The sequence below is a fragment of the Haemaphysalis longicornis genome, unplaced genomic scaffold, assembly GCF_048455015.1.
Source record: "Haemaphysalis longicornis isolate Haplotype H1 unplaced genomic scaffold, Haemaphysalis longicornis Haplotype H1 scaffold_3, whole genome shotgun sequence".
Lineage (NCBI taxonomy): Eukaryota > Metazoa > Arthropoda > Arachnida > Ixodida > Ixodidae > Haemaphysalis > Haemaphysalis longicornis.
The window spans coordinates 77,823,358-77,845,962 of NW_027526335.1; the positions used below are offsets into that span (position 1 = coordinate 77,823,358).

Sequence of the window (22,605 nt, forward strand, 5' to 3'; positions counted from 1 at the left end):
CGTTAACAACATCAAATCCGGTACCAGTAGTAACCTTGCCACACATGTTGCTTCGTGCGCGAACAAGCCCTCATGTGAGCCCTTATTTGAGCATTGTCATGTTCTTAAGCGCTATGGTGACCAAAGAACACGCGAGATCTTTGAAGCTTTTTCTATGCATGAGCGTGCGGGTGCATGCGTCAGCAAACCGTCTGTCGACTTGTTGCCAAAGGAGATTGCATATCTACAATCCTAACTTTATCTTGTTTTAGTATTCTTAAAAAGTGTTTCCATATTCAGTTAGTATTCTTCCTGGTTTTCCTTATATTGCATGCGTGCAATAAAATTCAGTCAGTTGTCAGTCAGCGCCTGTGTTTGCCTTTTTCTCGTCTTATGTGTCGTTTCTTTGTGCTGTTTTTTGCCTTCAGTATGAACCAACTAGCCCGTCTTCACACTGTAGTACAATTTGAAATCAGACTCCTTGTGGCACGATGTAGCAGGATTTACCTCTCGGCGCAGTTAGGCGCATTTGGCGCAGCTATCACATCACTGCCACCATCAGGAGGGCGCTTCCACAGTATTATTTTAAGCTCTTCAAGAGTTCCAAACAAAACTCATATTTAAAATGTAGTGTACGAGTCACTTCTAAGAGGGTGTAAAAGGGTGCTACTATGGCAGCACGCCGTGCGCAAAAATTATTTCCATTCCTTCTTAAAAGGGGTCCATGCCCATCGGCATTTACCAGCACACACGGCGTTTTCAACACACTCCCGCTTGAGATCCACTGAACCAGAGCATGCAACCACTGTTCATGCATTGGGGAAAAGATAACCAAAAGATGGACACCTCCGTTCTGATTGCGTCAGCCAACACCCACAACACCAGCAAGTGTAATGGGAGGAGAGTGCACACCCCAAGGCCATTGCGAGGCTAAGCCCTCACCGGAGCAGAAACTGATGTGTCCCGTTCTGGCCAGGTCTGCTCAAATGCGGGCTCAACTGGTCTCGCCGTAGCCCCTTGCTCCTGGCGAGAGAGAATTCAAGAGAAGGCCAGCTGTCAGGCAGCAGAGGAGCAGCCACTTTAAGCACTGGGGACTCGTACTGACCCCAGGCAAGCACAAGCATCCACTCAAGAAGATCTGGGCACGTACACAAATAACTATGACTGAATACTCCGCTAGTGGAAGACCCATAATGTTAACAAAAATACAAACCTCGTCAGCATCGCAATCTCGCTCTGCAACCATCTGCTCGGCTGGGGCCTGGAAAAGGCGAATGGGAGACATGGAAAAATCAGTGAAAAAGGAGGTAAGTTACGAAATCTGCACCCTGGGAGAGAGAATGGTCCTTAATGATTCTGGCCAGGTTAGCCCGGAAAAGATGCCTAGCTTGCTGCACCAGATGGATGCGAACATTGGCCTTAATAAAAAGGATGAATATGGTGATGATGAGGATGTACATGCATGTGTTAGTTATTTAGAGACACTAATCCAGTCCTGTGTTTCATGGAATGACTGCTAAGCATCAGATAGAATTTTGAAATCTCAATAATTAAATGAGAAAAAGAAAAATTGAGCAGGACTACTGCACGCCCATTTTGCCTTTTGCATTCAGTACCAAACGCCTAAAGTGCTTTACAAATGCATGTTCCCCCAACGTCAGCTCAAACCGTACCTCGTGAATTCATTGTATTTACTCTATTTTAGTGCACTCTTGATTCTAGCATTCACCCTATTTTCACGGCCAGAAAGTAAGAAAGTGCACTAGAATCGAGAATACGGTATCTTGCTTGAAGAAAACATCCGCAACACGTACTACATTACCCATTTTCCCTTCCAATTTTTTTAACAACCAATTTTTAGTTACAGTTTAGATGGTATTCACTGAAAAATTTAGCTGTCAATTTCTTTGCTTGGCAGCACTGGAAACGGTAACGGACATGACCGAACTGCCACAGAGATGGCGTGGCTTGTGCTACTGCGCCCGCACGCCGCAGGAAAAGAAAAAAAGAAAAAAAAGAAAAGAAAGAAAGAAAGAAAGAAAAGACGCGTTGTTTCTGTTTCAACCCGATTCTCAACGGCGGTGTCAACAGAGATGTTATTAATTGCACTCACATTGGAGTCGAGGCAATACTTTGCGTCTGGTGGGGTAGTGTTTGAAACGTCCATCACACATCCCGGGCTTAGCACGGACAAGTACCGCCATACCGCGGAGCCCGACGTAACCAGTTACGGTGCACTCACATGGTTGCCTGCATGCGTGCCTTGACAGTGAATACAACCTATAGGTTTTTTCTTGTTTTACAGAAACCCATATAAGTATATCAACACTTTATGCAAACAACGGACGATAAGCTAAACATCAATGGGCTGAAACTAAAAGCAAAACTAAGACAAATGCGAAAGAAAGACATCTGGTGCCTCGCGCTATTGATCCGCAGTGAGGGGAAGTGTAAGTGTGAAATGGGATGCAATCATAAAACCCGCAACACTGACACTTCTCTCCAGGGAGGAGCTGCTCAGAGTAGGAAGGTGGGGCGGCTGGCTGGCAGAACTGCAGAGCGGCTTTGCCCTCTTGCGTGCAGTGACGGCAGCCAGGGGCCTTGAGGTGTTCTTGTCGAAGGAGGAGTCCGACAGGGTTTCCTGGAACACAAGCAATACAGATTTATAACTGCAGCCATCTAAGCTCACAACAGGGCTGCCCTATATGTTCCCAAAAACACACATTCATGAAGTGTCATTGAACTGTCCACGGGCGACACATTCTGGTTGAGACACTGATTTGTCCTTGATTATTTGGGCACACACAAGACAAGAAATGTTTGCCCTGGAATAGCTGCGAGCACAGGTCCCGAACCGTAGATAACATTTACCCCTGCAGTGCTTCGATGCTAAAAACAAGTGACAAAAAAACAACCAACCTCAGTTCTTGCGCGGCTATCGGCTGAAAATTCCACGCTAGCCACGAGGTCAGGTGACGATTCTGAGGTTCCTCGCTGGAACACGAGGGGAGAGTCACCGTTGAGGGCGTGGTTCTCCTTTGGAACGTTGCTCTTAACAGAAGATGGCACCTGTTGTGGAAAGCAAATTAAGGTACACAAGTGATACTGTAAGCACTTGGAGGTGACAAAAATTTACACGTAACAGAATCAGAATGTTTGTTTTTAATGCACACATTTCACACATACGGGTCCAAATCTCATGGCAAAAACTGACCCTCTTTCTGATTAACAATTTACAGTGCACAGCAGCTTCATTGAGTTGTAATGTGTGATCTTCCTATTCTCAAAATGGCAACCAGGTGGACCATTTAAATTAATAGCCATTACCGGGCCATGGCTTAGTGGGTTAGCTCACCGACTGGTAAAAGCTGCATATAACCCGGTGTTAGCGTGCAAAAAATAAGCCGTTATTCATCTGTTTCCTTCCTCTTTTTCATAATGCGGCATATGGTTTTTTCCTTGAGATGAGAGTTCAAACTGTGGATGTAAAAGGACGGTGTTATACTATTAGCCTTACAAAATAGTTGCAAAGCTAAGCCCAATGCATGTGCTGTGTCACCACTATATTTGCCATTGGAGTGTAGGAAACAAGATTTTTTTTTATCATTTTTTTTTTCCCCCATGAGCACATAGCTGTGGTGAATGCCAGTGGTACCAGTACCGCACCTTGCGGCGCGCCCCTCCGCATGGCTGTCCCAGGCTGAGGTCTGGCTGTTGTGGGGGGCAGTTAAGCAGCTGCAGCTGGCGCAGAACTGCGGCCAGGCTGGCCGCGTCCTCTTTGCCCTCAAGCAGGCGAGACACCTCAGCCCCAATGGACATCTTCAAGACGTCACAGGCGGGCTGCTGCATCAGCTGCTGGAAGGCAGTCGATGGCTGCCTGGTGGGGCAAAGAAATAAACGAGGTGACCGACAGTTCTCTACTGAGCTAGGTGTGCATCATGGGAACACTCTACCGCCTTCGTTGCGCAGATGAAATTGTTACTAGTCGTGGCAAGAAAAGAATGGTGTTGATCCTTGAGTGCAATGTCAAATTTACCAAAAGAAAAAAGAAAAAATTGAGGATAGCCGAATGGGAAGGTGATGGGAAGTGAGTGAAATACAGGGAAGAGGAAGGTTAGTCAGGTGTGAAACAGGGGCCAACTTTTCCCCCTTTTTTATGTACTGTATTTACTCGAATCTAACGCGCACCTTTTTTTCCGGAAAAATAGGTCCCAAAATCGCATGCGCGTTACAATCAGTGTACGACTCAAAACTGTGGCGCCGTATCGCCATCGACGTTTCAAGAGGGCTGCTTGACTACTGAACGCGTAGCCAGTGCTTCGTAGTTGCCGCATGTTTGCCGTTGTTGTCAACGTAGTCTTCTTTTGCGTTCCTCTGTTCTTTCCACAATGGAATTTCCCACTGCGAAGACACGGTGAGTTCACCAAAATGCTGCGTTTAAGAAGGAAGTAATCTTGTGCGCGGAAAGCGATGGAAATTGGGCTGCATCACGCGCGATCAGTGGTCCGGAGACTTGCGCACGGGACTGGCGCAAACAGAAAGAGAAAATTTTCGCAAGCATAGAAGACCTGTAACGACAGAGCTGCCGGGGCAGCGACGGCGCTGCCCCAAACTGTCGTCGTGGTGACTGTCTTGCCGAAAATAACTGGCACATTTCATTTCGTGCTACCTTTGGAATAAACCTTGCTTGTTCCAAGTGAAAAAAAGTTGCATTTTTGTGTTAAATAATAAAAGTCTAGTGCGTGTTACAATCGAGGGCATACCGTTTTTTCCCTCTTCAGTCTGCGAAAAACGGGTGCATGTTAGATTTGAGTAAATATGGTATGCAAGAGGATTTAGGAAGGTAGCAGAACTGAGTTGTAGCAGGCAAATAGATGAACATACAAAATCTTGAGATTTTGGTGCAGTGTATGAGCTCCAATAAAAACATATATCCCCCCCCCCCCTCCCCCATTAAAACAGCCACAGGGGTGGAACAGGGTCCATGGGTTTGGGAGCAGTCCTCGGAGCAGGCAAAAGAGCCTTTTGTAGCAGGCTTGGAGCAGCCAGAAAGGCATTTTTGGAGCAGCTTTGGCGCAGCCAGAATTGCCATTTGGAGGAGATGTAGCACCATTTCACAGCATTATGATGCCTCCCTAATCTCCATACAGGCTGCTGTGCAAGTCCCCTGCCAAGTACCTAATCCCTCTACTATTCTCAGGCATTCTACCATGCACTAGAACCTAATCTAAACCAGGAATGCAGTTCTTGTACTAAATATGGAGGTTGACAAAATGCGGAGTCATCTGCCTTCGGCCCCAGCGAGTGTGTTGCATTATTACCAAATCTCACGTGGAGAGTCGAAAGAGGTCAGCAAACAGGCCTTGCTTCGTGCCCAGCAAACGGAAGTGACCGCACAGCGGCATTCCGTAAAACAAGGTGTTTGCTTGCATTTTTTCTATCGGACAGCAGCTGAAGAGCGTGCAAAGCTGCACGTAGCTTTTTCTTCACCCGTCACAGGGAGGCAAGAGTCTACGAACTTTCGCCGCAGACAACGTACCTAACTAGAGCGTGTCAGAAGGCCCTATTAATATTAGACCATCCTCCACTAAGCAAAGCTAACCCGACAGTTGAATTGAATTCAATTCAATTGAATATTATTTGTTCTTTTCTGAATACAGAAAAACGGGGGGGGGGGGGGGAGGCAAAAGGCAACCAGCATCCCTCCGTTTAGCAGGGAGTTCATTTCAAGTTTCAGATTCATTTCCGTTTCAAGCTCTCGGGCGAAAATGAGTAGATACCTCAAAGAAAAAGTGTACCGAATTAACAAGCGAGGGCAAAGCGTCCAGGACTCTGTTTGTTCAACACATGAAGCAACGCAAAGTTGCCGGCAGCAAAGCTAGGATCGCCAAAAAATGGGCAACTAAATTGACGTTCACCTCAAATAAACTATAATCTTTCATGCAGGTATTATTCTATTTGTGATGAGACACAAAAACATTTTACTTCTGGCCATTTTTCATTGATTGTGGCGCAGCAGCCGACACCGGCAAACACAACCATGCAAATGCAACACACAGAATCCCAAACAGATGGCGCGTAGTGCCTGCTGCCTTATGGTTAAGCCAAGGCCAGGTTCGATAGCTGCTCATAATCATCATGAAACTGAAACCATAAACGCATTGATGAAACCGAAAACTCAGCCAAGTTTCCAGGTGCTGGGCATCATGGCGGTCGTATCACGCGGAGGTGGGTCGTTAGGCAATTTTTTTTTTAAATTTTTAGTACCAGAATTTTTTCAAATATGTAACTGGTTTTAACATAGCTTTATTTGTTCATGAAATACAATGCTTTAAAATTTATTTATTGAGGCATTTCTTATGGGGGTTTAGAGCAATTTCGCTAGACCAAACTCAATTTGTATCGATATAATGCCAAAGGTCTGCTCTGCCAGGATATGCTATTTTTACTCATTTTGAAGACTTTTGCAACGCATGAAGGAGGTGAACATTTAATATCAACAATTCGTATAAAATTATCTAATCTTCAGTCATTTTTGCAAACAGGTGCATATAGACAGAGTAATAAAAATAGCATCACCTGCTAGATCAATCCAATACGAATTCAATGGTACCAGTCTTGTCATCCTAGCCCAAGAACAACACTACAAAACCTCCCTTAAGGCAGAACATGGTCTTGCAAAAAAAAAAAAAAAGAAACTGAGAAAAATGCATTTGAAGTTTCAGATCATGGTAACTTTTGCTACGGCATAGCTCCAACAATATAATTAGCATCATTTTGTAGTTCTGTTCTACATGAGAAAAAGCACACTGAGTATGTGACTAACGTTAGGATAACTCTGGAAAGGCTGACGTAAATTTACACTAATACCGCATACAAATTGTGAAGGTATTAAATTTTCTGCTGTTAAACTACAGAAACTGTATATCCTCTTTCACTTTTTCTCAGTGTCTCTTCAGAATACGGAAAGGCTCGAATACTGTGTTGTTATTTTTGTGCTACCATTGAGACTAAAGCACAGCAGCCACCCAGAACTAGAGATTGTCCTGCAATGCATCTCAAACCTACAGATATGCACTTTGGTGATCAACGCTTCAGTGATACAAATAGCATCACTTGCTAGATCAATTCAATACAAATGAAATTATACCAGTCTTGTTACCCTAGCCCATGAGTAAGATAAGTTAACATCCCGTAAGGAAGAGTGTGATCTCACAAAAGAAACTGCAGAGCTGCATGTGGACTTTAATTTGGCGATTAACACCGGAGTGATATAAACAGCATCACCTGCTAGATCTACTTATTGCAAATGAAATGATACCAGTCTTATCATCCTAGGCCAAAAGGCAGACAATGAAACACTCAGTAAGGCAGAGTGTGATGATGCAAAATAGCACAGAGAAAAATACATATATAGTTTCTAACTCTTGTTACAGCATAGCCTAGTTTCTAACTCTTGTTACAGCATAGCCACGATATAAAAAGCACCGTGTCACTCTGTTCCTCAAAAAAAAATACCAAGAATGCGATCGTACCATGAAAATAACCGGAAAACCGCTATGCAAGTAATGAAAACCTTTGTAAACAGCACTGGAAACTACACTTTTTGCTGAACCTCACAAACAGCACTAGCTACTTTGTACTTCCTTCAACGCCTATGCAAACTAAAGAAAAGCACAAACATATTGTGCTGGAGGAATAAACATTTAATTGTGCAGTCAATGTTGTTGGGTTGACCGCCAGGTGGGGGCCCTCCTCAGTACAGGAAGCCCTGGGTCTTGGCAGCCGGTCTCGCACGGTCTACCAGATGTTTTTGTTGATACGGGTTGGAGTTAGTAAACTGCCAACTTTTTTTTCAAAAATAAGACAAAAGCACACCAGCTAACCAAATCTCGACGTTTCCGCGCTGCGCTTCTCGGACCAGATTCGTACGTGACAGGCGATTCCGGCACCGCCGTTTATGGCGTGTTCAGTCGTTTTTCCATACGCTTGCAGCGCAAATTCGCTGAGGTAAAGGTCTCCAAGCATTGCGGCACGAGACAAAAAACGTTGTGACAGAATCGCAGCCACTAATGGCAGAGAAAACACACCCGAATTGAAAATACTGCAGCGTCAAATGCACGCCTGCAAAAAAAGCGGCTCAACCACGCTGGCTAATCAGAGACGCGGAACGGGGGGCTTGCCTCGAGCGTGTGTGCTCCTGCCAATCAGCGGCTTATAAACGATCTTCATGAAATCAGCGGTACCGCTCGTCACGGCCGGGCTGGAGGAGCGGCGGGGCTCCTTCAGTCCGGCTAGAGTGTACTAGAAGTTTCTAGTACACTCTAGTACTAGACTTCTAGTACACTCTTCAAAACTTCTAGCCGTGCACTCATTCTTCTCATGCGACGCCATTTTGAGATAGCGCAAAATAAAGAAAGCAGCTACAAGCCTAGCCCAAGATGGCCGCCGCCGGCAGTCTGCTTCGAGTGTGGTGCTCGCGCGAAGTTCAAGCTTTTTTAGCTCGATTCTCGGCGTTTTGCGGCTCCCGCTGCGTTTACACAGTCGAATTTGAGATTTTTCTCGACCAAATTCAGTGGTGAAACTTTTAGAGTAGGTGCTTTATGAAGACTTCAAAATGTGTTTTTCCCAGAATTCCTTTTTTCGCAATTTTCGACCATTCCAAGACCCGCATCCCCCTTAATTCAGGCGGGTTTGGCGCAACCGGGGAACTTCGGCGCAGGATGGCGCAGGTAAACACGTTTGGCGCTCAATGGCGCAAATGGCGCAGCTGTTCCACCGCTGCAGTCATCAGACGCTGACCACATGGCTATGGCCGCGGGGGCCAAACGTCATAGCCTTTTGTCAAGCTCAGAACATGTAAGAACACCGAGCTCAAACACAGCCTAGTTTTAAAGACCTGTATTGGACTTTGGATTTACAAAGACATCAGTACTTTGCGCAGCTCCTGACGTCACTGTTGTGAAACAGTGGTTGGCTGCCTTGTTTGCCACAAGTGTTACAGATCAAAGTGCACCACTAGCCTGTTGAACAGTGGTGTCAGCCTCTAGGGGTCCCTCAAAATTCAATATGTACAGGGCATCTCGCTCAGAAGCCTAAATCCAAATCTTCTCTATGTGTTCAACGCTAGAAATGTCACTACCAACACAATGCAAAAGTGGCACGAAAATACCAGCCCTTGCGCACAAAATGCCTCAGTGGCCGCATCATCACAAGGAGAAATGCCATAATTCTTTTGCCTTACCTCAGAGACGACACGTTTTGGGCATCAGGAACAGAGTCTAGGGAGGAGAGCTGACTCTGTGCGCCTGAAATCAAACAGAGCAAGAGTAAATGCAGACCCCCCACTGCCAGCTTTACAGTGACCCAAGCAGATGAACTGATATAAGGGAGAAGAAAAATGAGCGAGAAACTTTGTTGCCAAAGGAAGGCAAGGAAGACGTTACTGCCTGCAGGGTTGCACCACTGATCTCCACTTAGTTGCTGGATGGCGCTTCGCCGCTGTCGCGGCCGGGCGCGCGCACGGCCACCGGAAGTTCAACGGCTCGTCCCGGAAGTCAGGCGTCTGCTACGCTTCTCACCCGCTGATAAGCGTCCCCATTGGTGCATTTTGGCATTTTGTTCTCACTTTATTGCATTTTGGCTGTACACATCGCGTTCAGATCGCAACTTATGCTATTCCGAAATATGGGACGTTAATATGAAGCATAATTTAATTGCAAAAGAGAACGAAAATGTCACTTGGGTCTTGGTTTGAGAAGAGACGACGCAGCTCTAACGGGATTTATGCTAGAAACTTATGCTAGGGATTTATGCTAGAAAGAAAACAACGTGGGCACGGCGTCAAGCTGTAGCCGAGTTCGTGCGCCCGCTCTGTCAAAACAGTTGTCAGTAAAGTGGTCACTGCAGAGCCTGCAGCCTGGGAATGGAGAGCTAGTTACACGGGAACAGTTAACCACGGTTAAGGAAAAGCGCGGTTAGACAAAACCGCAGTTTGCTGCGTTATACGACAGACGAAACTGCGGTTACGTCGCTAACGATGGTTAACGCAAACTGAGCTTGGCCAGTTCGGTCACGCTAACCACAGTTTCCGCAGCCGCAGTGCTCAAAATCACACAATTCAGTTCGGACGCAAGTGGCGGCGCATCAGCGGAGGCGAAAAAAAAAAAAATCACCTGGCGTTCGGAAGAGACGAAGGTTCTCAAACAGCGGGCGCCCCAAAGCTGTCCCCAAGACGCGCTTGCGTTCTTAGCATCGCTCTCGCAATCAGCGCGACTGCCCGTCAGCAGCGGCTCGTTTCCCGATCCGCCCGATCAATTATGACAAAAGCCGTGCTAAATTTGTAAATTCCGCGCGTCGTCCGCCAAAAATGGACATAGCAGGCAATCTTGAAGCGTTTTCAGCACTCGGGAACGATCGGCGCGCGCGTCGGCCGTGCCTGTAAACACGCCGGCACGCCTGCCCGCACGGCACTGCTTGCGGCCCGAACCGGCCCAGACCACGGCAGCAACAGCTTATCGCATCGCCGCTCTTCGAAATCAATTTGATCGCGGAAAAGAACTTCCGCATGCGAGAAAATCGATGTCAGTGCGGTGAAAAATTGTGCTAAGCTGAAAGTTCCCAACACCGAACAGACCTAAGCAAACCAAGCGGGTTGCGAGCTGTTGGGGAAGCCCCTCTTCTCGCCGCGCACGAGTGCGTTGCGTTTGTGTCAGAAGCGAATGCTTTAACGATATTTCTTTTTGTCTACACTGCTTATCTTTTGTTTTTTATCGTGAAGTTAAAAATATTTGTTGCGCTCATAATCAAGTGACTCCGGTCACCAAACTTGCAATTTCGGGTGTAACATCCAAAACCGCAGTTAGCGATAACCGCGGTTAAAGTTTAGTAACCACGGTTAAACTTAACTGTGGTTACTTTCGCCGTGTAACTAGGGTATAAGTTTGCCACCCAACGCCGGTATAAATCCGGCTTAGAGCGAGGGAATCTGCGTAACAAGAGCTACAGCTTAAAAACGAAACTTATATGACATTTGCGTTTCGCTGCGTATCACGCACGTCGTACCGAATATTGTAATACAGTTAAACCTCGATGTAACGAACTTCAATGTAACGAAACCCTCGATGTAACGAACCACACAATTTTTTGTAACTTCAAGTGTATGCACACCATGTATTTTCACCCTCTGTGTAACGAAGTCCCGTTTGCCGGAATTTCAATGTAACGAAGTTTATGGAGAACTAGGCACGAAATTTAAGTCATAGAGGTGGATTTCGGGAGACGCAAGCGCCGAAATGGGGTCCCAAAAAAACGCGACGGCGACACGGGCCGCCCAATGCCGCGGATGCAGCCAGCCACGGAGTCTGGGAGCTAGCCCCTTGCCTACAAACTGCGTGGCGTGCATAGACGGCTGGCGCACTGTTTCTGTTTCTGTCGGAGCTTAATCGTATAATCGGAATCAGTGTGAACCGCACGGAGCGTTTTTCCCCGTGAAAACGCAAAACGCGCCCCGCAAGCCACAGGCGCGCTGACGCAGCCGCGGAGACCACCCGCGCGATGCGGGTAGCTCCAGCGACCGCTTCTAACCACTCGCTGAAGCGCATCGCAATTCGAGGGGCATGCGAGAAAAAAAGCGGATAACGTGGGCGAAATTTGCACTGTAAAACGTCGTACGCGCCGCTTACGAAAACGCCCATCAAATATCCTCCGCGGTGGTAAGCCTAATCGCCTCTGGCGTTGCCGCCGCCGCCGCATGCCTCCGCTTTGCACTTCGTTCGAGTTCGCTCATGCTTGTTGGGTGTCACCGTTCCAGCAAGCATTTGTGAATCTTTATAAGCCTTGCTAGGGCGTTTTTTTCACACCGGTGTCCGTGATTGCGCGCCGGCAGCGGGAAGTGACTCGCGCGGCAGTGGGAGGAGCTCGCCATGGTTTCGCCAATGGGGAGGCGCGCACCCAATGGCGGGAGCTTCGAAGCGCTCGGGGATGCCGGCTGGCTAGACGATAAGGCTTACCGCCGCGGAGGATATTTGATGGGCGTATGACGTTTTAAAGTGAAAATTTCGCCCACGTTATCCGCTTTTTTTTTCTCGCAATCCCCACTCGTTTGCTCCTCGAGTTGCGTTTCAGCGAGCAGTTAGAAGCGGCCGCTGGAGCTACCCGCATCGCGCGGGTGGTCTCCGCGGCTGCGTGAGTGCGTCAGCGCGCCTGTGACTTGCGGGGCGCGTTTTTGCGGGAAGAAAACGCTCCATGCAGTTCACGCTAATGCCCACGTAGACGATTAAGCTCTGATAGAAAGCAGAAAAGTGCGCCGGCCGTGTATGCACACCACGTTTTCTTTTTCAGGAATCGCTTCACGGGATGAACACTTCATTATAACCGCGAATTTCAATGTAGCGAAATTTCAATGTAACGAAGTAAATTACGAATTTTACCGACTTCGTTACATTGAGGTTTAACTGTACTTCCAAGTGAAACGTCTTCCCAGACGACTACTCTGGCCTGCTTGTGCAGTTGACGGCGCAACAAACAGGCATTTTTGGCGGAATGCGTGCGAAACCAGCCCATGCGTAGCATGCGCTATGCTGGAATAGCCCGACTTCCGGGACGAGCGCGCGAACTTCCGGCGGCCGTGCGCCGGAGAGCTCGAAGCGCCATCCAGCAACTCTAGTGGAGATCAGTGGGTTGCACGTACCATTGGCTTGCTTGGGGTCGTTTGTACGATTCCCGGCCGGCTCCTGTGGCCACACGTTCAGCACGGGCCGCACCTGGCGTGCGCGACTGCACAGGTAAGTCCAAGAAAACAGCGCAAGTAACATGCGTGAAGGAAGCAGCACTTGGATGTGCTGCAAACAGCGGCGCTTACATGCCAAGGAATTGGAGCGTGCACTACACGTACCTGCTGGCACCTGTGGACATGGATGATGAGGGCCCATCTCTGGGGTCCCGTGGGGAGGTCCACGATTTCATCCTGGATGCTGTTGCCATTGGAATGGGGCCACTGGGGTGAGCGTGCTGGACCTGGAAAGGGAACACGGAAGGGAACATCATAGTACACACAAATGCACCTATGCCTATTTTTTTAAATCAATCGAGAAACAGTTTTAAATTCACCTGAAGCACCTGATATGAGTATCTTGGACTGTTACAGCACTTTTATCTGAGCTGTTAAAAATGCGTCTAAATCCCAAGTGCGTTCTTGTGTGTTGCAGAATCACGTGTGGGTCAATCATATGACGTCTGTTTTATTGTTATCATTATTTTCATTGCTTACGCTCTTCTTTCTCTATTGCGCACACCTCCCTTTCCTTTCCTTTCCTTTCCTTTGTTTCTTCTGTGCACCACACTGAAGTCATTATCCTGTTTGTGGGCACTCAAATAAACAAACAAATAAAAAAACGACCTAGGCCGCAGACACTTTTTCAAACATGCAGCTGAGTTCATTTCTACGGACTGCTCGAGATGTTCCTGATGCACAAATTCAAAACGTGCAGTGCATTTTGAACAGCAGTGCAGTAGAAAACACAAGGGAAGGAAGATGACAGGACAATGCTGCACAGCACCATCCTGTCGTATTCTTTCCTTTGTGTTGTGTCTACTACGCTGCTGTTCAAGATGCTTAACCAACCAGAGTTACTTGATATAAGAGTTGCGAAACTTCCCATAGGCCCCATGCATCAAAAAGTGGCCCTACGTATGGTCCACTGTTTTGGATTTTCTGTACAGTGGCACCGTCTGTTGGTGACAAAATAAACTATACAATGTAGTTTGACGCTTGACGACCTGGGTGAAAAATGCTATTTCGGTTCTTGCGTAAATTTATCAGGTGTTTCAGCAAAACTTTGTGTGGAGCGGAGACTTGCTTGCTGTTAGACAATCTAGATGAAGCCACCACACCATGGCAAGCCATTTTCTGCCTTTGGTTTGTCTGTGACCTATGCTTGGGGCACAACCGAATTTCATGCTGCGCCGCTGCAGAGACAGACCTGGAAATTGGCTGGCAGCTCGTTGGTCTTGGGTGCGGTGCCGGGATTTGACAGGAGGTTCTGACGTGAGTAACTCCGGAAGTTGTCCCAAAAATTGTTGGCACGACAGCCAGGAACCACCTGAAAAAAACGTGCAAGAGCAAAGGGCCATTGATGTTTAGCGAAGGCTGTAAACATAACGAAGCTTTGAACAACGTGCCACTTTGAGACTACATGCCAACGCAACACCTTAGTGCCACACCACAGCAGTAACCGAGTAAAAAGTGCAGCCAGCCGTTCTTTGTTATGCAGAAGATACTGTCTACAAGAGGGAATGTGCATACTTCGGCTCAGCTAATAAGCTCTACGATGGGTTCAGTGCGAAGTTAGAACTTACAGAAGAGAGCTTAGGTCATTGCATCATCAACTAAGTCATGAAAAAAGATTTTTATTTTTTAAGGTCTGCGCAAAGCTTATCGAAGGTCCCGGCAGCCCAAACCAGGCGATGTGCAACAGGCGAATATCACCACTGTGTGCGTTGACCTGCCCTTTATTGGCAGAAATAGCAAACTGCCCTGCTTCATGAAAGTTCTTGTTAACAATCCACGCTGAGCACAGTAAAACAAGTGTCGACGCCTCGCAACAAGGTCATCTAAACAAAGAAGGGGTAAGGGATGCCCCGTTATTTTTTATGGCATCTGCACCCTCTCGGTTCCTCAGCCCCCAGCCAAATGCTTCTTGATGCGAGCGCATGAAGCACTCTCCTCCCCCGGTGGGGGGGCAAAAGACAGTAGCGCAACTGGCCTGGTTGTTGAGCGTTGCACCCGGGGGAGCCCCCCTGGCCTCGGTGGGCAGGCTGTGGTGAAGGGGCTGGTGGCTGGACGGTGGCGGTCCCGGTGCCCAGGCCGCTGACGTCAGCTCCGTGCTCAGCAGGAAGGGACTGCCGCCGTGGTCCCCTGACGGCAGGGCGGTGGCACCACCCAGGGCCTCGTCCACCATTGGCGAGTAGCTCTGAAAATCCCGAGGCCAAGCGAACAGGAGACGGTTGTGCAGACTATCCATTTGCCGTTAAGATGTGGCCACGAGTTGCCGAAACAACAAACATCATACGGGACCATCGAAGCACAGAACAAGGCAATGTTTGACAGCTGCTCTTTCCGTGCGACACACTCTCGTAAGCAGATCACAAACAGAGTTTTCTTCCACACTTCGACCTTTGATACACATGGCATTCTGAAAACATGCTTGTGCTGTTGTCTTTGTGATGCACATTTGCATTTTACGTTACACAATCAAAGGTGCCAAGAGCAGCAGAGCAAATGTAAGCGGTGATAAAAAAATACTGACAGATTTCATCTCAACCATACTTCTCACAACTTGGAGAGAGAGAAAGAGAGAAAAAAAAAAAAAGCAGCCAGGAATGCTTATTTTTTTTACTCAACACAAAGGGTAATTTTTGTCATACAGTCTAAAATGTCCGCTGTAGCCGAAGTATGCAGTATTCGATGGGGGTGGGAAGGTGGGGAGGTATGAGCCCTAAATTGGGTACTTTGACCGATATTGCATATGCATAGTACATACACTTTGTTCTTTCTACACGCCTGCAGCACCTCTGCACAGTGTTCGCGCGAGGGCAAAGAATCGCGCAAACACAGTTTCCGAAGCTTAGCACCGGCACTTGGAAAAGGCCTAGCGCATGCGGTCAAGCGTGTAAAAGCGCACGATAAGCTGAGCAAATAAAGCAAGAATATAACTAGACGCAATTATTACCAGCTATAAAACATCAGTCGTGGCCATCAGAATTAGCTAGGCCCTTTTAAATACCTTCATAACGAGGCGGGTTTTCCAGACACCGTTCGTCAAACAAATCGGATCGCTGCCTGATGTCCCCCCAAGGCAGCTTCCACATTTTCTGGTCATTGAAACAGCTGTTATGAAAAAATCTGATTGCGGACAGCTCTGAAATCGAAAGTTAGACCAGTTGGACTGTGCACGGTTACCAACAGATTGCACACAATGGATGGGAACCAACCCCCCTACTTGAAGCCACATTTCTTACCTTTTTCACCGAACAGAACGGCAACGATGCATGCGTGGGAATAATAAGACAGAACTCCACTGAACCCGAGTTTTTTATTACATAAAAAAAACTGACGAGGGCAGACTCGCCTTTGGGTGCACCACTTCGCGTATTCGATAGCGCTGTTTTCTATCTCACCGGAGCGGTGTTTATCGGCAGCGGCCTTGTTCTTGACGGTAGAGCGGACCATCTGCTTAGACAGGCCTGTACTTCTGGCGATGTCAGCCTGTTTTTCCCAATGTTCGACAGCATTAATTATGCTTAATTTATCCGACAGTGAAATCAGCTGCCCTGCCGCTCACGCTGCTGGTCCCACACACACAAAAAGAAAAAGCCACTGGCACCGGCTTGGCTTGGCTGCGCCAACGAACCGGCTGCCAGCAACGCTGCCAGACAACAGTTTTCTTGCCAAACTAAACAAAGAAAAAGCATATCGGGTGCCGGCCCCGCGGAAGTCCGCTATAAACATTCAGTCGAAACAGTTTTCGTCTAATATTTAGTCTGTTTGATAGTCTGCTCTAGCTGGGTCCGTTATGAGCGGAGTGGACTCCATATAAAATGCATGGGGACCAAACCAACCAACAGAAATGGTCTGTTGTAACCGAAAGTTTGTTGTTACCGGATCCGCTGTAACGAACGTAGACTGTACCAGCTGGTTCCTCGTTAAACCCAGCACCATGGCAAGTCTGTGTAACCACAAGACTGCTTTAGGTTAGACCCATGAGCAAAAATTCACCCTAGGTCATAGGAAAAAGAGACAGTCCTGCACTGGCAGGAACTGCAGCCCAGTTTCCCACCTGGTGCGTGGCGTGCTGAAGCTGGCTGATCTCCAGCTGCTGGATGCTGAGGAGCTGGTAGCAGTGGATGATGCTGAGCAGAAGCTGCTGCTGGATGGCGCAGTGCTGGACGGCGTCCATGGTTGGCACACGAACGCTGGCCCCTGGAATGCGCGCGATGTGCACTGAGGACACGCCACCAGAAGAAGGGCAAATGGAAACTGTGGGTCACAAGGGCCAAGCCACAGTGCCCCTCTCCTTTTATCCGCACCTGGGGAGACGGCAGCTGCGGAGGCAGTGAGCGCCTGCTGCTCGTGCAGGATCGACTGGTAGATGGCGTTGGTGGTCTCCAACTGCTGCTGCAGCTGCTGCGACAGCTGGTGCAGCGCTGGCATCATCTGGCCCGCCACCATGCCACTCGCCGCCCTCTCGTCATCAGGAGGAGTCTGGGGGCAACCATGGACCGGGAGAAAATTGATTTGATTGACTGTAGGGTCTAACGCGCCGACGCACCGCAGGCGCTGAGGCGTGCCGTAGTGGAGGGCTTCGGATTAATTTTGACCACCTGGGGATCGTTAACGTGCGCCGAAATCTCGTGCACACAGGCGTTTTTGCTCTTCACCTCCATCAGAAAAGTGTCCGCCGCAGCCGGGAATCGAACCCGCGGCCTCGTGCTCAGCAGCACAACGCCTTAGCCACTAAGCCACCACGGCAGGTAGAAGAAAATAAGGGGAAGGGGGAACTGAAGGTCAATTATTTTTATGACTGAATCAGTACAGTACGAGTATAGGATATGATAAGAGGTGATGGAAGCATTATTCATTCACACGCAACTACATAAATGCACTGGGCGAGTGTCAGCATATGTATTCTGCAAACACTCATGAGCGCAGCTTCATTGTAAGTGGTGGCAACTCGCACAAGTATTGCGTTTGGACCGTGGACAATTGAGAAAAAAAATCAGCCTGTATCACACACATGAGCTAAGCTCCCTGACCAATTACCCAGCAATTTTCACCACAAATTCTTCTCTCAAACATCTAAATCTTTACTTGCACATCATTCCAGGAAACTGGTTGCACACAGGAGAATGACACTTATGCAGTGCAAAAAAAGTCAACTTGGAAGGAAGCAACAGCAACAACAAAAAGTCTGCTCTTCATCGGTCAGGCAGGCCATCTCCCCCTGTAGTCCAAACCTTTAAATTCAATCCCTCCACCTTCATACAATAGAACAAAACACAGAAGTGCAAGCCACTCGCCAACATTCACGAACACGCCGCTGCCCAAAATTTCCTGGAGCATGAGCTAAATTTCCTTCACTCCGAGATACTTGGATGCAATTCTGACAACGAAACGCTACCAGAAAGCCCTAAAAGAGAGACAGCAGCGGTGACCAAGCAGCAGCGTCGCACACACTCACCGCTTCACTGTGGCCCCCAGCTGAATGCTGTCGCAGTATGGGTGTGCTGAGCAAGCCAGCACTGCCTTGCCAGCGCAGGCTGGACTGGCCTCCTCTGCTGTACGGCCCATTCACCACTGCAACCGTTGTACAAAGGAAAAGAAAAACTTTACCATCCTTTCCTAAAGAAAGTTGAGAACTCTCAAGCTCGAAAGCTTTCAGGCAACAAAACTGCGTCAAAACCTTCTCTAAAAGTTCGTCAAACTGTCTCTCAAAGTGCATCCAGTCGATCGTCAAACCTTCAATGACTCAAATCACAAATGCAGAATGAACGCACTCGACAATTTTTCACAATATTAAATAAACGCATATACAAACGACCTAAACGTGTACCGATACGTGGTTTATGAGATAAAAGTGCACTATTGTACTCCTTCCTCATGATCGAGCCCGTATTGTCTTATCTAAAACCGTTCCTTTTTTTTTGTGTGATTTTCAAGTAACCGTTTTGAGACAATGGAAGCCTGGTCTCACGCACGGGCCACGTGTCCAGAGATCTTATTGGAGCTTTTCGGTAGGCCAACCGGTCTATGAGGAAATGCATTAGCTTTTTTGACAGGACACCATCGGTCCTACTAAGAAAGCTTTCACCTTAAAGGGGCCATGCAGACAAAACACAAGTTTGGTTCATTTGCAAGATTGCCTCAGAATCATACTGACACCATTTTTAACGTAAACTTCGCTCAAATAAGCTATATAATTAAGAAAAAAGGGAATGGCCATGCGACCCACTAGCTCATTTCCCGCAACAGAACCATGATGTCATATGTGCCAGCTCTCCCATTGGCTGAGGCCGGCAAAAGCAAATTAGGCAGGGCTTATAAAAGCTTGTTGAACGAGCTATTTGCGTTTAAATTTAAGGCACATTCCTTACATAGCAGTAAGAATGGTGGGGTAAACAGTGGACATTACAAGAGTGTACGTAAACATAAAAGTACTGATGTGTACTGCTGTTGATACTGCACGCACTATGCTTGTTTTAGCTGCACAGCACTGCGGCGCTTTGGGGTTGTCTCAGATGACACTGGCCGACTGGCGTAAGCGACGGTGTCTTGTGTGACCATATTTGTCATGCGAACACCATGTTTCATGAAACAATTATTTTCTACCTTAACAGAAACAAGCCAGGTACAAATACGATCAAAACAAAGTTAAGGCAGAAAGCGGCCTGCCACGGCCCGCCACCAGGTGGCGCCATTCAGGTTAACTAACGGTAAACAAGGCTCCGCAGCAGCTTGAAGACCTGTCCTTGAGATGTCATTGCAGACGTCATGAAAACACACGATTTGGCAGGAAAAAAGCATCATTTGCTTCCGGACAAGCACTGGGGGCATTATAAACCACGAAATCTTTTGAATAAAACAAACTTTTATTTTGCCTGCATGGCCCTTTTAAAAAGAAAATTGGTATTAACTATTTTTTTCGAAGGAACTGGGGTGATGATGGTCACGATGATAATCATGGAGAAAATGAGATTGCCGTAATGCACACATGCACTAACAATTCTTTTTTTTTTTTTTGAGCTAGGCATACATAATGTACAACTACTACAATGATGACAGCAACAACAAACATTCATTTTTGGAAGAATAGCTAGGGCTGCCCGTAGTATTGAAATAATCCTGAATTTTGCTGCAATAATCTCAATGCCTTGAGCAACGAAACGAACAGCATGAATGAGGAATTAAATAATTATAATCATGATGAAAGCAGGCAGAAGCTCTGCCAGCACCCTTTTTTTATTACACTGTACGTCACTGCCAAACATAAGCCGAATTTTCCAATTTCCAGAATTTCCAACTCACCAAGAAACCTGCCACACTATTGCAGGTATTGCCGCAATTAAGACTTGGATGCTAGTTTTTTTGTTTTTTTTTTCCGTCAGGGCCCGCTGAAGCTTTGCATTCGAACATTTCTGCCTAAACATAAAAAAGAAATTCACTCTTGAAGGTGCTCTACCCATTAAGAAGGACACTGTTCTTAAAACAGCTTCTTTAATTTTTAAGTAAACTCTGTGAAACTTGTCAATCTTGCTGCTTTTTTTTCCACGGATTTCAAATATGACATTACGTTTTGAGTAAGTCAATTAGAGATAATTAGCAATTTTTGGAGGAACAGTAGACAAAACAGTGCTAGTCACAGAACCATAATCTTTATATTTTCTAATAGTACTATGAACCCTGGTGACTGCAATAAGAGAATCGGTTTTTTGATGCACCGCTTAGACCTAATTTTACAACTTTGGTGGCACCAGTGGCAAGGAACCGTTTCGAATGCCCATTTCAAACACTAAATTTTAATGAGCAATAAAATTAGTTACAAGCGGCGCATCAAAAATCCGGTTCCCTTAGTACGCTCACCAGGGTTCATTGTATTGGAAAATATAAAGATTACAGTTGTGACTAGCACTGCTTTGTCTATTGCTCCTCCAAAAATGACTGTTTATCCCTAATTATCTTGGTAACTAATTGACTTACTAAAAAAAAATGGTATATTTGAACAGTTCCACAGCGTTATAGTCTGTTATAGTCTTTTCCTGCCCAACCCTGCATCTGCTTTCGCTTGATTTGTTCGTAGAGGGTTTATTTTATATGGTCTACTTACACCAGGTAAAGATAGCATGGCATCTTTGCTTATTAACCACGTACCCAAGTTTTTTCCATAATCAATCATTCAGTACCTGTGCATAACAAAGCAGTAAGCCCCCCCTGCGAATTTTTCAGGTCTGGTGGGGGAAAATCTTAATTTTTCACGTGCTTCATGCATAGGGACTGGTCATTGCTGAGGGGGTGCTGAATAAGTACACCCAGTGCCGTCTTGTGGAAGCTTGAGCAAACTCTGGGTCGGTGACAGCCAGACGGCGGGCGTGCGTTCATATGTTCAGGACTTCTTGGTTGCTTATTAATGGAATTCCGCTATTGTTTTTGAAAGGTGGCTCGTGCCTGCAAACTGTTCTGGCAAATACTTTCCCCATGTCTCAAGTCCTCCTGTGTAGTTTCGGGACAATTATGCGGCCGGACTACTATTTTCGACCTTGCGTGCGCGAGAAGAGACAGAAATTTTACGTCGCCGGGCACGTGTACGCCGTGAAGGAAATCGATGTGACAGACAGGCCGGTAAGCTAAGCCCCTCAGTATGGGCCTTTGGCTTTTCCAGCACATCCCAGCCTTCCTAGGTTGAAGTAAAGTATTGTTATTGTTACTGTTACAGCACTTCTCCTCAGGTCAGTACCAATTTTCTTTAATGTAACATGGCGTAATAAGTGACTCCTGCAATATACAATAGTGCTCTGGGACGTTTTTTTTTTTTCCATTGTTCGCGCAACCACATTAGAGTTACATTTTTACGTGGCTGTTCCTCAGCTCGTTTTGTGTCGCCACTGATTAAACAACCCATTGTAAACATTATAAGCTGATGACAAAGGAAACTGTATGAAATCCACTGTGTGAAATCCCCCCAGTGTGAAATCCGCTGATACAGTAGAGCTGTGGGTTGTCTCTACGAAGATTCCGCTTAGTTTCGGCTTATTTCTTGCGTGTAATGGTAGAGTCGTCTTAGCGGCTAATTGTCATACAATTTGTTTCCGGGTTGTTGCCACAGTTACAGCCGCTTCCTGTTACCAAACTCCCTCGGTACATGGCCACGTGTTGACACAATGCGAGCAGAGGCGGACGTCAAGGCCAGCGCCAGAGTAGCTGCTAAATGGCTGCATGTGATGAAATTGTGTGTGTGGTGCTGACAGCGTTCGCATCAAACGGGTGAATTAGAGTGGTCCGTGAGTTAGTAGCGAGCCTTCCACGCGCACTTGACACACTTCCATTATAATATTTGCAATACATCGTAATGGATTATCACATTATGAAGACTTGTAAATCTTTCTGAACCAAAGCAGAACCCAGGCGTGTATACGATTACAAATGACTCGGTTAACAAAACTATGGCGATACACCGTCGCGCACACTAAATAAATAAATAGAAACCCTTTCGCGCGATCAGCCACAATATAATCGAGATATAAAATAGCAGGCAATGTTTAATGTACAGCACGACTGTGCGGGGAACCTGTACGGAACAATGCCAGGTTGCCCCTGGCGATTGTGACAGTCCTCTTTACGCAGCAGCAGCGGTGCTGCAACTTGCTATCATAATTATTTTCCTTTGAAAACTTCCGCCACACAACGTCGAATTGCACACAACACGCGTTCATGTGCGCTGAAAGGTCGGTCGAGACAACCACTGACCCAACGTTTCTAAGCAGAGGCAAGAGGCAGTGCTGCAGTCACAGGCAAACTTCACTGTCTGGTGCCTATAGTATAGAGCTCATTTTTTTCCTCCAAGTTTATACAGG

General features: G+C 47.0%; 1 protein-coding gene across 6 annotated transcripts in view; it reads right to left on the reverse strand.

Annotated features, from left to right (window-relative positions):
* Positions 1–22,605, reverse strand: part of LOC144174686 (uncharacterized) — a 68,810-nt gene that overhangs the window by 24,135 nt on the left and 22,070 nt on the right. For 5 of the 6 annotated variants that reach the window (XM_077703500.1, XM_077703499.1, XM_077703497.1 and 2 more), the window contains 13 exons: positions 18,219–18,334; positions 17,068–17,242; positions 16,818–16,960; positions 14,745–14,951; positions 13,962–14,081; positions 12,875–12,996; positions 12,671–12,756; positions 9,224–9,287; positions 3,646–3,856; positions 2,899–3,048; positions 2,465–2,620; positions 1,193–1,240; positions 922–1,002 (listed from right to left, as the gene is read on the reverse strand). In XM_077703500.1, coding sequence (XP_077559626.1) covers positions 922–1,002; positions 1,193–1,240; positions 2,465–2,620; positions 2,899–3,048; positions 3,646–3,856; positions 9,224–9,287; positions 12,671–12,756; positions 12,875–12,996; positions 13,962–14,081; positions 14,745–14,951; positions 16,818–16,960; positions 17,068–17,242; positions 18,219–18,334 — 1,679 coding nt within the window. The remainder of the gene's footprint in view (positions 1–921; positions 1,003–1,192; positions 1,241–2,464; positions 2,621–2,898; positions 3,049–3,645; positions 3,857–9,223; positions 9,288–12,670; positions 12,757–12,874; positions 12,997–13,961; positions 14,082–14,744; positions 14,952–16,817; positions 16,961–17,067; positions 17,243–18,218; positions 18,335–22,605) is intronic. The other variant, XM_077703498.1, reaches the window with a different exon arrangement.